Consider the following 18,171-nt stretch of genomic DNA (forward strand, 5'->3'; position numbering starts at 1 on the left):
AGACACCAACTTTTCCTACAAAATAAAATTAATTATACTTACCTTTAATATTTCATCCAGAAGAACAGATTTGATTTCTAAATCTTCGAAGTTGCAAATATATCCAGAAGTTTGTATAGGTTCCTTAAAGTTAAATAAGTTACAAAGGAATCAAGTTGTATTCTGTCTGATTAAACCCTAACCAGATCTGTTAGGTATACATAAAGAGACTTTCTTCTTCACCAAACTAGGATTTAATTGCATTTCCAACAGGAAACAAATACTAAAATCATTAACATTATTGATAATTCCATATACATAGACATAATTAAAAATCCTCATGTTTTCTATAACTAAATTATGAGAAAGAGATAAAGGAACATCTGCCAATATTTAGATTCAACTGAACTGTGTTTTACAAATATCTTTACTAAAACTGTGTTTATATTTTCCAAAGCATATGCAAAATGTGCTCCTGAAAATATCTTGTACCTTTAAGAAAAATATGACAGCATTTTTATCTTTCCAGGACTGATAGTTCATTTTACTTATTTGTTCCTAAACACTCCTAAATTAGAGCTGACAAGATTTTGAGATTTCCAGAAGCAAGTTTATTTATATAAACACTCGCCTAGTTAAATGGTAAGAACAAGAACAATACTATTCAATATAGAGCATTAACTTACAAGCCAACTTGCAAAATGAGTAGTTTACAAATATTAATATTTACCTCCGGATCCAAGTTTCTGAAAACATACATTCTTGTTTTCTCCATCATTGCAAACAAATCTGGGTTATCTTTGGCCCATTTCATATCCCAGACATCTTTGCGTTCCAGTTTCAGCTGCTCGCCTATCACTTGCTGTCCTGTACTGTCTACTACTCGTGTATCCAACTCAAAGAAAGTCAAAATACCTGAAAGGTCTATGATAGCAACACGACTACAGAAAAACAAAGGAAGAAAAAAAAAATAGACAGCTAAATAACACTGTTCAAAGTTGTAAATCTGAAATAGTTCCCTAAACTGGCATACTCAGGTCAAATTTCCCTTCTAATCTAACACCAGTATAATTCCAGAGATTCAGTGAGATGCATGTGATTTTCATTTACCTGTACAGCAGAGGCCAGAGGCACAGAAAGAAGTTTTTCATCTGCTCCTACAGGATCTGGCCCTGCAAAGGTTCTGAAATATGCCCAGTTTTCATCCAGCATTTTTAAGATCCTTAGTACTTCAGATATCAAGTTGAGTAAATTGTAGGTTTTGCCCCTCACAAAACTTTTCTTGACAGAGCCTAAAATTAACAACTGAGCAGAACTGTTTTTCATTATTTACTAGAAGGCAATGAAGCAGATTCTTAAATTAAAAAGACACTGCAGTGATGCAGACTGTTAATCTTGAAAACAGGATTTCTTATATTTCTATAAAGGGTATTCTTTAGTTTTTTTCCAGACAATATGAATTATAATTCAGTTAATCTTTGAAGTAATTTAAAATATGAGAAAAATACAATTTCTAAAGAGTTACATTTGAATATTTCTAGTTACATAGGTCTTCAGTGAATCATAGCAGCCTGTATTTACTACAGTGCCATTTTAAAAGCATTTCTAAATATTGAAAGATATTTAGACACCCTTAATCTCTATTAAGATTTCACAAGCAAGTTAGAAAATTAACTTCAAAACGCTTATGGATCTGAGCCTTTTTCACTAGCACAAAGTTGTTTAGGAAGGAAACAGCTTGGGTTCAAAACAAAATCAATGCAGCTCTGACTAGATCACATTGCCTTTTAAATAAAGCAATGATTTTTTGTCTATACCTAAAAAGGTTAGCGATCTACACATGCATCTATTTTGAAGTGATTAAAATTGTTTTTCAAATTCTCTTTAGTCAGTATATTTTTGCCTTTTCTGCCAAGACTCCTGTGCTCTCTCTTGCAAAAAAAGCATCTGTTAAGTGGAAAGCAACTTGAGTATTGGCACAGCTGAAGCTTAGGAAAATGAGTCTTTCTAGAAGCATTGCCACCAGCTACAGCTTGTAACAGTGGAAAATTAACATGGAATGAACAAAGTTTCCAGGCATTAGAAGGACATAGAAATAGAAAGAAGCCTTAGGGATATAAAATTCCAGGTTATGACATAATTTTGTCAATTCCTGTCATGATCACAGGAAGCTTATGTTTGGTTCACCTAATGAAACAGGTATTTTCATGTATATGTTTCCTTAAACTTCCCACACACACCCTAAAGAGTTTAAAATATGAGAGCGCTTTATTAACACAGTCTCTCAGAGAAATCTGATGACTGGCCAAATGTAATTAATTAATAATTAATAAATGGCTAAGCAAATATTAAGAACAACTACAATTGATAGTTTATATTAAAATGTAATTACTTTAAAGTAAAAATTAGTATATAATTATAATAGAATCATGGAATTCATAGAATTAGTATTTTCACAAACCGTAGTGGTTTATTTTAAAATTGGATACCTGCGTTAGAAGCAGGTCTGTAACCTACCTGGAGTTGCAATTCAAAGACAGCTGATACACGCGACAGTTCAGGGTATACTTCTGTACCATAACAACACTAGGAAGACTGTATCTCTGAATAGTGCCAGATTCTCTTCCCTGGAGAAAAACAATGCTTGCTTATTGAGAGATCTTTTTCCATCAATAAACTCTTTCAAAAGGTTTTATTTATATGCTGTTCTAGACAAAAGAGGTTTTGGATAAGTGACAGAGCAGAAGTGGAGAGTGGGAATCTCATCACCCTGAAAGTTCCAAATTTTGCTGTTTAAACAAGATACTTTCTTAAAATGCAAAAATTTGCAGGTCTGCTTAAATCAGAAGTGTTAAAATGAACAGCAGTAGTCCACACACAGCACACCGAACAGTTTCAGGAGCCCAGCAATTCCCCGTGAACCTTCAGACATGGTTTACATAACAAAAAACAGTGAAAAGATCCCTGTCCCATGCTGGTAAAACCACTCAAACAGTGCCATATGACAGTACCAGCTCGGTTCTGAAAGCAGTATAGCTGTGCTCAGGTAGTGCTGTCTGCATGCTAACAAGTGTCACCAATTACTTCAAGACCTGAGCTAGCTTTAAAAGTAAATGCTGTAAAATATACTAGTTATTCAAAGGCTTGACTAACAGTAAACAAATATAAGTACCAATGTGGTTTATCTTTATTTTGCCGAATGACACACCCAAGCCCTGTGTCAAGACACTATCAGAACTTAGTGAATTAGCCCTCCTGAAGAAAGAGTCCCGGTTAAGAGAAGAACCTGTTAAATTTATCACTGAGGATGCCTAGAAAGAGATTTTATCTGTGTACGTTCTAAATTTAGAAATGCTTTGGAATTATGACTGCTTATGAACATATTGCAGAAGAATCTCCTGACTACAAGCACAAGAGGCAATTAGGTGTTATTTTAATAACATAGCTTACCACAAGTAGTATCTTATCAGATGCTGTTATTGCACAAATTGGATCTCTTGTTCCCTGAAAGTATACAGGCGATATCAGTATCAGTTTTAATGCAACGGTAAGAATGCACTGCTAAAGAAAGAAGTTTTATTTAAATATACAAGAATGTTGCCAAGTATTCACATCAAAAGGGGCTATCAAACCTTGTCAGTATACAGTAAATGGATGGTTTATGATATTAGTAGCCTTTGTTATGGGAATCATGACAATAATAACAATAATAACAGCTTCCTTTCTTCTCCTGCCCCTCGTCCAGAAAAATAGGAAACCCAAAACCTTACAGGTGTTTAACAGAAAACACAAAGTGGCAACTATCCCTGACTTGTGAGGCCTGTAATTCATTTCAGGTATATTGGTAAACACAAAAGTGAACACATGTGCGCACGCGCGCACACGCACATATAAAGTGAAAAAGGCCAAAAGTACTAGAAAAGGTTACAAGGGTTATTAAGTTTCAACAAGTTTATACTTTGTTGAAGTAAGGGGAACTGCTTCTCACCAACACCACAGCAGGTAGCAGGTGTCTACACACTGGACCCCAGAATATGCTTTTTCTATGTACCCTAGAATTTGCTGCATATTTCCAGCAGTACATAATGACACAGTAACAACACACTAACCAGAGGGAAGAAAAATAACTTACGTACAAAAGGTAGAAGTAAAAGAAAGTTTAAGTATGACAACTTTTACTAATGAAGATCTGTGAAAATAAATAAAGCAATGCTAACTACTTCTTTCAAGTACCAGTGACACCACAATAAAGTAGTTAAAAACAACACTCACTTCAATAGCTCTGCTGTAATCGAGGTGTCCATCTGCAGATCCTGAAGGGGTATCATCAATATGATAAATCCTGTAGAAAAGGCAAGTTACAAGAAAAAATGAGTCCAAAGAAATTATCATTTCTGATAGCATATAGGTACCTTAAATCCTTGGAGAAGAAACCATTGCAATTGGAAAAGAGAATAAAAGCTATGTCTGTTCTTATGTTCTAGTACCATCCCCTTTGATAACCCTGCTTTGTACTGATATAAAGATATGGTACTTGCTTTCACTTTCACAGCCCCTGATGGTCTATTCCTATGTGATCTATAAACTTTCATTCTGCAACAAGTTCCTGTAAACCACTGAGCACCCAACTGTCTCTTTTCAAAATTGCACTTCCATATTTCCTCAGGCTCTTTTCCATACTTATGAAGAGCTTCGTAAGTATATAATATTCACACAACTTACATGTCACTGTATTCAATACTTCATCATAACTTCTATTTTGCCTTAAAAAGTATCATTAGGAAAGATTTTAGAATGCTAAAAATCACAGTTTATGCTGAATTACAACTATTTACTTTTTCAGTATTTCTATCAAATTTACAATCTTGCCCAAGCCTAGGACATTCAGGTACTGGAACAACGTAAATTATTACACCATGTATGAATAATTACTCATGATTATGGCTATATGGTGACAGGAGATGGTAGATTTATAGAAAGACGCTATAGCGCCTCTATAGAAGAAAACATAAACTAACACAAAATCATGAAAAAGTTGCAAGCTTGTGGAGGTGACAGAAAAGTTAATGCCACTAATGAGCACAATATTTTGAAGGCAAGATGATGTTGACTTTGGCTTGTTTAGTTTGAGAGGATAAAAGTCAATACAGGATTAGACGTCAAAGATATAATCAGACACAAGTGTATTTAGAGAAGAGCTAACTGGATAGACCATGTCCTTACAGCCATTGACACACAAAAAGTAGTTAAAGTTATCAAAGGGAATCTAGCTCCCTAGAAAATAGGAGTATGGAGGAGAAAAAGGGAAGGGGGGGAAAAAGCATCAAGACACAGCTCTGTAAAGGAAGCATGCAGCGAGGAAATGGAAACAATGAGCAGGAACTAATCCAAAAAAGTCTAAGAGATTTGGATAACAAGTACACAATTGTTATGAAAAACTATTCTTCAGTATTTAATCTTGCAAGCCTGCAAGTCAACAAATCTGAGTAGAAAAATGAGAAGACAGGAGTTCATATTTTAGGCATGGGAGAATCCACCTTTATCAATGATAGCAATGCAAAGGAAGAAAAATGACAAAGCCTGAAGACAAACCTTTCCCTGCCTTCTTTTCTGGTCCGTGCTACCTGATTAATTTCCATTGCTGTGAGCTTCTTGGCCACACGATACTGCCAGATGTAAAATGCTTCTTTTGAAGCTGCTATCACATGCGTTTTGGTCATTGTGACAAACAACGGCCCTGTTATGAAACCCAAATGGTTGTAAAATTAGTGCGTCAAGTATTGGACTAGATGCTAATTTGTAAACTTTTTCCCACATGGATGAAACCACGTCTCCACAGGTTAAAAGCAAAAAATAAAAACCATACCACACACAACACAGCAAGGGTTTTCATTAATTGCTAAGGGGCCTTGTGGACTTGTTCATAAGAACAGAGAAATTCTTTACAAGTTCTGATTTTAAAATTAACACTTTTCTCCCTATTATTTCAGCAAATTTCCATGCACTAATACAGAAGACATCAAATACATATAAACAAATTGTCAGGTTAATGACCAGTTCAGGAATATCTCAAATCTCTAACAAGATTTATAACATACACCTCCATTTCTGACATATTTGTAATTATTCAAATATAAATAAAATGAAGACTACTCAAAACCTGACAATCTAGAAGAGATTCTATGATTAGCACCACTTAAAAACAGTTAACAAATTTTGAGTTCAACGAGACCTAGAAATGCTGTATCTAGTTAATATCTAAGCCAAATAACAGTTCTTTATCTGCATGGCAGCAAATTAAATATTTAGCAAAGCATGTGCTTACTCTTACTTTATTGCATCCAAAGATCACAGTGTAGGAAGGCAGGGCATTTTCTTTACTTTAGCCCTAAGCCCATTTAGAGTAGGTAGATAAATTGAGTATCTCATTCCTGCTGTCAGTGTTCGATGAACAAAGAAAAAAAAAAAATGCACTAAAACCATTGCATTATTCTTTATTATAGACTGTCTTGACTGTATTGTGGCCCTTTTTATCTTCTTTTACAATCCTTTGTTTCATCTTTCTGAAAACCAGTGAATGCACATAAGGAGGCACAGAAAAATGTAGAAAGCTGTTAACTAAATCCCCCGATGTCTTCAAATTCTACAAGCAAATCAGCATGCTGACAGACAAAACAGGCAAATTCAGAAGAATTGTGTAGCCCAGCCTGTTAGTGAAACACTGAGTCACACAGATAACATGCTGTGACCACAAAATCTGATCCTTCTACAGTGAATCTCATTTTTTCTGTATTTTAGCACAGAACAGAACTCTGGAGGGAGCTGTAAGCCTGCCATAAAGAGCAGCAGTGCTACAAGAGACAGATGGGGGAGGACTGGTTGAACAGATTTTATTTCTTTGAAACCAAGAGGATTATATAAGCTACCTGATGGCTCTAGAATACTTTTTAGTGCAAATGTAAACACTGAATAAGAAGGCTTAGTGATGATGCTTAACATGTGAGCAGTACAGTTGTTTACATTATATGCAACTCAGTGTATTTCATATAACACAGCCATTTTAATAATTAGTCACATACAACTGAAGGATACAGTCTCTTCTGTTTCATTAGCAGCATTAATAAATACTATGTATTTGGTCTCTTGTTTTATTACCTTGCAGCTGTACATGCCATAACAATCAATGCTTTTATCCTTTATAAATGAAACATAAGAGTCTCCTGACCTGTGAGGGAATAAGGTTTCCTCTTACTCACATCACTCATATTTGGACTCAACTTAGTCAACTTTTAAACACTTTACTCCAAGACAATGCTAGACCAAGCCCGTATCTGAAAGCCATGGACATTCCTCAGACTCACCAAGTCTCCATTTGACCTACAGCTTCCATGGAGCCTAAACTTACTCATTCGTGCACACCTTGAAGTACCCCAGTCTGGGAAAAAGGGATGTTCACAGAAGCTCTGTTGTGATCCAGAAACAAGATGGCAACACATCTATGCTTTATCCAGAGAAACAGAATCAATTAGGCATTTTATGAACTTGCCTAAGACTTAAACTGATTGTTGCTGTCAAAAAAACCCCACACACCAACCCCTGACACATTTCTCTGCCACTTCTTTTATATCAGCTCCAGCAGTAGCCTGACCGCAGAGTAAGTTGGATCAGTTCATTCATCTAACTGACCTCAAAATTAAATAATGAAAAGATTAGTTTAAATTGGATTAAAGAGAAAAACCACAAATGTTGGAGTGGGCAGGAATGAGCAGCCAGCATGGAGGGCAGGGCCTTCCCTTCTTTGCAACAGCAGGCTAAATGATGGTTGGATTTAAGCCAAATGTGAAATCTCAGGGAGAGGGATACACAGCACACAGACACAATCATCAGGACCAGATCCATTCAAAACCACATCTGGAAGAGCAGTATCCATATGTGGGAACTGATACTTCTAAAAAATTGCCTATATAGCTTAAACAATTGCATAAAAGTAGGACATACGGTATTTTTTTCTAGAATTGCTTTAGCATTTTATACTGGACAGTCATTAAAGAAGCAAACACCCAAAAAATACAAACAGAAAAAAATACGGAAAAAGAAAGTAAAATCCAAATCTACATGAGAAGGTGGTCAAACACCAGAACAGGTTTCCTAAAGAGGTGGTTGATGCCCCATGCCTGTCAGTGTTTAAGAGGCATTTGGACAATGCCCTTAATAACACGCCTTAACTTTTGGTCAGCCCTGAATTGGTCAGGCAGTTGGATTAGACGATCATTGTAGGTCTCTTCCAACTGAACTATTCCATTATATTCTATTCCCCCTTCTCACCTCACAGCCTTAATCACTGGGCTATGTTATGCTCCTAAAATACCTTCTTGGTTGCGTAACAGCATAGCTTCAACACAAGGAAAGGATGCCCCAGCCACTCCAAGTTTGAGCTGTTGCTGGGGCAGAGAAGGAAGGGATTTGTTCTTTCCTGGGAAAGGAAAGATGCTCATTTCAAACCCTTCAGACTGAGAAGATCTTGAATCTCTTTCTAGGCAGCTGATTTAACGACTTAGTTTCCTTTAGTATAGGGAAGTATTATCATCTTACACAATGGCCTTGATTTTATCAGCAAGTGCTGCTCACTTGGACATCAGTGCCCTTCAAAGAATTTGTGCTCTGACTATTAATAGACAGAAAAGCAAGCACCTGAAGTCAGAAGGTGGCAAGAGATTCAGACACTCCTCTGCTCAGCATTTCCACTGCATAGCAGTTCTCCATGCTAAACGTGGACTTAGACTGTCTAGCTCGTCCCACTGATTTTGCAGATAGCTAACTTCAGTATTAATGTCTTAATACTTAATTTTCAGACCTTAAAAATATGTATGGAAAACATTTAAACAGGTGCCTTACTTTTCAGTAATCAAACACTGAAAACAATTAAACACACTGTCCCATCAAAACAATGCCAACATATGAAACAACTGCCCTTCAAGTTTCTTCTGACCCTTCTTTCCCTTCTCACCTCATTTCTCTTCACTGTTCCTCCTCCTCCCTGAAGGAGAGAAACTTAATCTTAGATATCCAGGAATCTTGAATAACCTTCTGTGATGTCTGTACTTCACCCACACTCACTCCATGTCACTTCAAAACAGTTAGAAAACACCTGCTTTTGTGTTTAATCTTCTTTAAAAACAGTAGATGGAAAACAAACTTAATGCATGACTATATTATTCTGCTGCATGAAAAAGCTGAGACACTTTCTAGTATATTAAATAGGATATGCAAACACAAGAGAGACAAGTAATCCCACCTAAATCTGATGGAAAGGAAGCAATCTGACAGACAGGCACAAAACTAAGCCGTTGTTTTCATACATGCCTGTTACAGGCTGTTCCTGAGAAACCGGGATGAACTTAGCCTGATCAATAACATCTACCTAATTTTAGGGCTTGTTTCAACTGTCTCTAGAAGTGTTTGCTCATAAATAGAAGAAAACATCACGACAGCAGCGGGAACAATGAACTGCACGTAGGAAATCTCATCAATGTCCACAGTTTAAAGAGTATGAAGAAATACTAAAAATCAGTTATAGTTTACTTTAAAATGATCAACTTTAAATAACAGCAATTCAAGTGCCATTTCACATGTAGTTCAGTCACTCTTCTTAAGGCATCCAGGAGAGAGGCAAGACACCTAGGCATGACTCCAGCACTCTGCCTTTAATCCACCTGTATGTTGATCAGGCTGTTGTATTCATTTCACTGGGCGCTAACATTTGAAAAGATACATGTGAAAACAAGAAACACATGTGAAATCTAACTCAACACCTCACTATGTAAGTGCTCCTAAGCGCATGTAAGAAGATGATATAATCCAGCCTGAGTGACATTTTCTTAGCAGATACCATCTGTTGTGTTTCCATTAAAAAGATATTATATAACAAGATATTTAACCTTCTGTAGCTTATATTTAGTTATTCATGAAAGGACTTTGACAGAAAGCCTGTGAAACAACCACAAAAGAAACTGTTTTGGTTAATTTTTGTACCTTAGTAGGATGGAACGTAATAATGCTAGACAATGGAGAAAAGACTAATTTATGGGCTAGCAAACAACAGCTATTGTGAAGGACCCTAAAAACAATGCACACGAAGCACAGGAAGAAAAATTCCCTTGGACAAAATAAAGAGCAACATGAGAAAGAGCTTTAGGGTCTAACTATCCATCAACGTCTAAATAAAGTTGAAGTGACGGCCTTTGACCAGATAATGACTGATTAAACCTTTTTTACCATCATTAGCAAAAGTAAGTATTATAAACCTAATGATACAATTAAAAATTCAACAGAATAAAGGGTATAAGCACTTTTTTTTTCTGACCCCTTCTTGAACGATTGGCTTAGAGCACAACAACATAAGATTTGCATCTCCTGGAGCTAAATCAAACATTGTGCTCTGTCACAATTACTTTGTCATTAGGAGATTAATAGCACTTTGTTGAAATAATTTTATAAAATGTTATAAACTGACAATTTGTACAACTTGTGCCTTAACACACATTTTCGGATGCGTTATTCAAATGTTCTGTCTGCTACTTTGCATCCCTAGATTAGCAATCTTTTTTTCCTCCACTATCAATTTCCTATGAGGTAAAAACACAAGAGACCTGCAGGTCACCAAAGTCTCAAGGAGGAATAAAATCTTTATGCTCAGTAGAGCGCCAGGTGATTGCTATTCCAACAAGGGTCAGTGCAGTAAAAAGCAAAGATACTGTGTGTTCAACTTGCAGTAATTACAGCCAGTCAAAAAATATAGTTGAGAGTCATGGCAGACAAGAGCACTAAAGAATAGGCAGGAGTACACAGATACCAAGTGGTCTGTTGAGGAACATCCTACTATATGAGAAGGCATTTTTCATAAGCATTTATGAAAATCAAATAAAGTAACAACATAAGTGGTTTTAAGCCACTCTGAAAGACGGCACTTGGAAGTCTGAAACAAGAACAAGAGTTCAAAAATTACCTAAGCAACTTATTTTCTGGACAGAAAATGCAACACTTTACTGTAAGAAAATAGCCTGAAAAACTGTTTTGGTAGAAAGAAGAGAAAGCAGAAGAACTTCACAGACAGATAATATATTTTTCTTAAGTCAGTAACACCCCTCCAATTATTTGGAGTAAGAGATATGTTAATTTTACTTTTGTACTGCTTATATTTTAAACTATTGTGGTTACTGTCACCTGTAATTGATTTAAAGCTGAGTTTTTTCATTTATAAACAGGGCAAAGGATAATGATTTTGTTAGAAATGATGCACCAACTGGAATCTTAAAAGAACTTACAGAAAGGTCCTCTGCCTTTAAGGTTTTACAAGGTCTTCTCTCTCTGTTGACCTCAGCAAGTCCAGCCTTCTGCTTAAGTTCAGCACCCTGTCAAACTGGAACAATTATACTTTCTACTGCCAAGAAGCTCCAACTGTGATAAACAGCATGATATACTGCATATTAAGACCTTGACTGTGTACAAGTGCCTACACCTCGCACAAACTGTCCTTACGTTATAAATATTTCAAGTTTTTCTATAAAGTTGTATCTTCAAAGGTTACAAAAAAGGAAAGCAACTATGATAAAACCAGTGCAATGTGTTCCAAAAGTGCCGCACTTATAGGCGATTGCTTTTCACTTTCACCTTCAACACCGTTGGTAAGTTTGGTGGGCTAGCTTTAAAAGAATCTTTCAGGATGCATATCTTTTTAAAAAAAAAAAAAAAAGGTTGAATCTTTGTCTGTTTACTATACAGCAATGAAAGACTTGCTTATTATGTTTGAACTATTGAGACCACAGAAATTTTTCAGGACTCAAAAATGCAAATATTCCTAACTTCAAGTGTCTGCCCATCTCTGGGGTTGAAGGCTATAATGCCCAGCATTTTCACAAATGAACTCACTCTAGGAAAGAGCATTGTAAATCTATGCACTAAACTGATCCTCTGACAGTGGCGGGAATAGAAGCAGACTGCTGAAAGCTTAGTTAAGCTACAGGAAGAGAAGTTTTTTCCAGATTGTTTAATGTCTTCAGCACAATTCAAATACAGTTGGAATAGCAGCAGCATTTTTCAATTAAATAGCATTTCTCTTTAACTGTTTTCAGTCACTGGAGAAGATTCTTTTCGTGTGCACAGAGCGCTGTAGGAGACAGGTCATAACGGGGGAATCGTAAAGAAACTGATACCTTTGTTTATAATGTAAATAAATAAAACTATCACAGATAGATTTAGTAAGCTCACATAACAGAACACCAGAAAAATGCAAAGAAAAGATTTTAAATGCAGTTAGAGGCTTACATGCCAAGCTAATTTTGACCATTTGAGTGGGATTCATCTCACCTAATTTTAGACATCTCTGACAGAGATGAGCTGGTTGCCCTGGGCTTCTTTGTACCCAATGGAGAGCAAAACGACCCCTTTCAGGAATGAATCACTGAACTTATTTTAGATTTAAACTGTAGAAATGAGTTTAACTACTCCCTATAAACCCCTAAATCCTCCTCCTACCGCCCCAATCCCACCTGTCAAGTAAGTCTAGGAGACTAGTAGGCAGATACAGTGTAGACATCTGATCAGGAGGGGGGATGGGACAGGGAGGACACAACAGACACCCCACGCACACCACTACCACCCAGTGGTGTTTTGTTTTTTTGTTTTTTTTTCCCCTCCTCCATCCATTGTAAAATTCTTGGTATGGAATTTCCTGGGCACTTTATTCCTTAAGATTATGATGTGCCACCCTTATTGTAAAAGGGGTGACAAATTGACATAAAGGGAAATTCTGAGACTAAAAAGTACCACAATATTTAATACACATTGCACGGGACAAAGAAGTCAAACTCATTCATCAGAGCCGGATACTCTTCATTTTAACTATCATCTACAATATTGGGTATGAATTTCACAAATATATATATTTGACTCACAGCTGATTTCCTCCTGCTATCACTGAAAAACTGAACAATGTTAGAAAATGACATTTACAAACTTATTTAATATATGATAAAAATGTTTCGTAGCATACGATCTCAACTGTTTCTATTCTTTGGTTAATTTTTTTTTCCTACCTATATTCTTCTGTGAATTGTTGTTACTTCCTTGTCTTATAGTTCTTCACCTTACTTTCCTCATCATTTCTATCTTATCAAAACTTTGCTAGACACCTTTCCCGTCTATTTTATCAGACAGAATGGCTGTTTGTTTACCATTTAACACTAACACCAAATATTAGTACTATGGCTTGGAACTAACTTCTCAAAGGAGATTAAATTACACAGAAGAGTTACTTTTTGCAGAGAGGATGAAACAATGGTTCTAGGAGGCAATTTACATCAAAAAAGTTCCTGAGGTTTCTTGTCATAATAGCTACATCTCTTTTTGGCACAGGTAGGGAAAAGATTTTGGTTTGGTTTAAAATAAGCTGGGAGGAATTCTCCCAGATTTACAATAAGCAACTTGTTCTTATCCATACCTGTTCCAATATGACTATGCTCCTCTGCTGTATCAACCATGCACAGAAATTTTTTTTCCTAAGTATGTTAGTGTGCTCAGAAAGTGCTATACCACTGAGCACAGCAGTGGTATAGCATATCCCACCTTTCTAACATAGTGGAATCACATTGGATGTCTACTGCCAAACACACCTTCTACTTACCATCATTTTAGCTAAGAGGTTCTAAAAATAAGTATGTCCTTTTCATTTAAATAACTATACTCTCTCATTCAAAAGCAAATAAATATTTTTGCTAAAACTTCATTACAAATGATTTAGCCTTTCAACAAAACAGAAGTTAATGAAAGAATCAAGCTTCAAAAAGAAAACTTCAAATGGGGTTCACAGTGTCTATTCTGAATCCAAATTCAGATCCATTTAGATAACAAGCCAAAATAAAGCAAAAACTAGAACAAACAGAAGTGGATTATTTAATCAAAAACCTGATTAATTTGTCAGTTTGTCTGCACTTCCCTCACCTGTTTGAAGGGAAAAATCAATGATCTTTATTCTCTAGCAAAACTTGCAGAAAACAGTGGTTTGCAATTACTTGTCAATGTTCTGTACCACACCTGCAGCAAACAAGCAGTAGGAAAAGCCTGGAATGCAGGTCTATTTAGGATTCAGGGGTATTTTTGTACTTTGGTTATAATCCACTGATTTTTTAAATTTGATTTTTAATTTATAATCTGAAACTATTTAGATAAAACAGTTGTGAGGGAGATAAGGAGAAGATATTATCACCACTGAAATAAGAGAAATTGATCTTTAAGATATCTGGGAAACAGCAACATGTTATTTTAAAAAGTCAGTCCAGATCAAACTATTTCAATTGCTCTGAGAAACAGGACCCCCTTCCAAAAAGTACATTTTCTTGAAAAGGAGTTGCATTACCACTGTTGTGAAGGAATCGTATGAATCACCAAGACTATTCATTAAAAAAAAAGTAACCTTTTTTTTACATGTCTATTTTTAAAAGTTTGTATTAACTGTTTAAATTTAAATCCGTTTAAATTTAGCCACATTTTATAAGGACTAGGACTGGTTTTAAAAGCCGCTATTTTTATTAACAGAGTAATTAATAGGTCATTCACAACATGGGAACCCCTGATTACATGTTTATTACATTTAGGGAGAGTCCAAGTAGAAGTGAGAAGCCAATATAAAATCATAGTTACAACCACGTATAGAATGGAAGGTCACAACATCTGGATGCAAGGGGTATTACCGCACAGTGATTTTTTCATCGAACAACAGGCTTGCATAAGAAAAGAAAGATATATATATCTTTATAAAGACTAGAAAAAAAGCAACAGAATAAGACTATTGCAAGTTGCTTACCAATATCAATGTATTTTGGGTCCAAGGGAGTGCCAATAGAGTTGCAGAGAACCAGCACATACTGTATGGAAATAAAAACAAGTCTCATTACTACCACTAAGTATCTCATTACTTACTGTGAATTAGTAAGCTGTACAAGGTCTGTCTCATAACTCACATTTTACACAATCTAATGCTGATCAGCAACAGAAAACAGAGGGACCATGACTGCAGTAAACAGAAAGCAGCATAAGCATGAGAGTAATGAGGTATTTGCCAATTAGTACTATAAACAAAGCCAAGCACAAAACAGGAAAGTGACCAGCTGTTTCAAGTGAAGCAGCAAATCTACCAGACAAGCTACAATATGTGGGATATACCACCATCAGGGTCCACAAGTAACGTGTGGGCAAGACAGCCAGCGTCTCACCCCCTGCTCTGTGGGGCACGCACTGTGCGGCAATTATTTACTAGCATGATACAGCAGCAATTTCTCAGTGACTCAACTCTCACCTGGCTGTTCATGCAAAGGATGATCTAATAAACCGGATCAGAGCCCCTCGCTAGCTCCAGAAGTTAGGACCCTTGTTCTATCCTTTGCAAACCTTGATCTCCTTGAACCTCCAAGAGGGCTACAGTGTGGGGCGAATTGTGAATCAGGCTATCCCTCCACCCTGCAGTATCGCAGATACTACAAAACTGATGAGTTCTGTCAGTTTTGCCCTTGTAATCCTGCTTGGGAAGGCTTTGATAGCACAGATAACTCAGATTGGTCTGTTAAACTCAGGAAGATGCAACTAATTAAAAATTGACCTAGACACCAATGCTTCATTGTTGATGCTGATGTATTTATTTTTCCAGATCTAAATCAAGGATTAATATTTTTATGACGATTGCACAGGGAAATAAAAATGTTTTGAATGAGAAGTGTGATAATTAAGTAGCAACTTTTACTGTAAAGTATTTAGATTAAAAAAAAAAAAAAATCAACCAAACAACAACAACAACAACAAACAGGGCTGCCAAAACTTGTGTCAGCTAAAGGCTGTTATCCTGACTCCCCAGGAAAAGCAAGATAATTAGTTCTTCATAGCTCTTTCACCCCTGAACAATTCAGACTACAGCAGCTGCACAGTTTAGCCCTTTAAACTGACAGATTGATAGCTCATTAATCATGTGAGAATGGCAGAATTTAGTTTTTCAGCTACTGTATGAACTTCATTCTTTCGAAGAAAAAAAATCTGATTTCTTTTCATTAAATAATTTATTTTTCTGGTTCTGCCACCAATAAACACATCTTAAAAATAGTATTTTTATTTATTTGTTTATGAGTTAAACTTTCCAGCAGCATTCTCAAATTTCTCTTTTCCAAAAAATATGCTGAGCCTCCACCTCTGTAGGAAACCACACCTGGCTTTTTAAGCTATTTATTGTTTGTTTCTGTTATGTTTATATTAATTCTCCTCTGGTAAATTATCCCAACATCTACTCTCTAATCAATTTCTCTTTTATGCCCTTTTTACTTATTTCTGAGACTCTAAGTCAGTAGATCAGACCGCCAAGGGGTGATGGAACAACAGTCTCCAAGACAGAGGCTGCCCGAGCTACACAGGATGGTGCCAGCACAAGGAAGTCTGCATTGTCTGATTTGATCAAAGCAGAAAGCTCAAGCCTTGCTGCCGGTATCAACATTAAGTTCTTCGTAACCTACTGACACTCACATCCACTTGCAATATCTCTAAACAGTTCCTGCACCCCATCAGCTATTGCTGTACATTTTGCCATCTTGAAATCACAATTCAAATGACCAAAATTTGTTGCGACACAAATCTGTTTTTTAGAAAGCAACTCTAATGAACTGCTACCCAAAGGATAAGCTTGTTCACTTCATTTCCTAAAAGCTGACTCCCCAAAGTGTTAATAATTACACTGGAGCCATTTAGCAAGAATTGAAAGATTATTATTGTATGTAATTTTCAGATGCTAAAATTAAATCTCCTATTTATGCTCAAGAAAGTTACACTAAGTCCCTCCACTGTTTGTTTCCTATTTTAAAAACACAACACAGAAAAATCTAATTTTATTGCACTCAATCTCACTAAATGGTTCTGGTCATGTATACCATATTTTCAATCTGTATGACAGTACACCATTTATTGCATAATCAAGCAAAGCAGCACTAAAGCGTTTTTTTACCGTTGCACCAATTGACTCTGTCTCATGCTCCTCCTTTGTAAGCAATATACAAGTGACATAGAAAATAATTCAGAAGTCAAAGCAGTAAGAGAAAACGTGTAACAGTTAGCATCATGCTAACTGAACATACATGAACCAAAGGATACATTTATCATACCATTTGTCAATACATTTAAAATAAATAAATACACAAACACAGCAGTTTGTAGTAGCATGTGATTCACATCACCTAAAAAATTCCCTGGGTTTTTTTCCACTTCTGACTGATTAAATATTCCTTACCATTCTGATGTTCTCCTGCTTTTAGCTTTTCTTTGAAGAACTGTTCTAACTATTTCTAAAGAAACATTAATCTTGAAGGTTGCAGTTTTCATTGAGTTACTAATGGCTACAAGTTTAAATATAGAGGCAGTTAATCGGTCCTGCACATTTTTGCTGTTACTTTGTTGTTTGTTGGGGTTTTGTTTTTAAACACTGAACCCATTCAAGTGCCATTCTGTCAAACAACAACTGAATGACACACTCTGAGACAGATTCAGAATTTTACATTTCATCTTATTCTGGCTGTAAAGCACTGATATGTGGAACACAGTGTTTCAAGTGAAAATTAAAGGACTTTACCTGAGGCTGACTTTCATCTGCTTTAGTTGCTAAAACACAGAAGTCTCCATAAGTTGTTATGGAAATCAAGCTCTTGACATACTTCACATACTTCTCATTGTTTTTTGTGTCCCAAAAGACTACACAGTATTCTGGACGATCAGGTCGAGTATATGCATAAACAACCGTATTGGAGCAGTAACCCCACTGCCAAGAGAGACAATTTTGATAGAATCTATCAGAAATTATAAGAATTCAATTATAAATTCTTCACAGCTATGAATAGTGTTTATTTCCTATACACAATCAGTATTCGATATTCTTTGCCTGTCAAGTGATGAACCGATTTATTAAAAGTATGTGAACACAGATCCAGTAATAAGGTATTTGCATAATATTAAACTGGCAAAAGAAGCCTTCCCATCACGCAGAATAACCTATCACAATCAGAACTGGAGGATTAACCTCAAAATGTGACAAGATCTCACTTCCCTGTGTTTCTTCCTTGTTCAGCAGCTACACAGAAATACCCACTGTAATGATGGTTTTTGCCATGG

At 36.1% G+C, this 18,171-nt stretch overlaps 1 protein-coding gene across 1 annotated transcript in view; it reads right to left on the bottom strand.

Moving 5' to 3' along the window:
* The window catches only part of WDR35 (WD repeat domain 35), a 44,824-nt gene that overhangs the window by 13,673 nt on the left and 12,980 nt on the right, over positions 1–18,171 (bottom strand). Inside the window, exons 9-17 of the mRNA XM_010281923.1 lie at positions 17,636–17,821; positions 17,015–17,047; positions 14,840–14,900; positions 5,572–5,716; positions 4,252–4,321; positions 3,430–3,483; positions 2,497–2,606; positions 710–920; positions 43–123 (exon numbers count right to left, since the gene is read on the bottom strand). Of these exons, the coding sequence (XP_010280225.1) occupies positions 43–123; positions 710–920; positions 2,497–2,606; positions 3,430–3,483; positions 4,252–4,321; positions 5,572–5,716; positions 14,840–14,900; positions 17,015–17,047; positions 17,636–17,821 (951 nt within the window). The remainder of the gene's footprint in view (positions 1–42; positions 124–709; positions 921–2,496; positions 2,607–3,429; positions 3,484–4,251; positions 4,322–5,571; positions 5,717–14,839; positions 14,901–17,014; positions 17,048–17,635; positions 17,822–18,171) is intronic.

The sequence above is a fragment of the Phaethon lepturus genome, unplaced genomic scaffold (genome assembly GCF_000687285.1).
Source record: "Phaethon lepturus isolate BGI_N335 unplaced genomic scaffold, ASM68728v1 scaffold13882, whole genome shotgun sequence".
Classification (NCBI taxonomy): Eukaryota; Metazoa; Chordata; class Aves; order Phaethontiformes; family Phaethontidae; genus Phaethon; species Phaethon lepturus.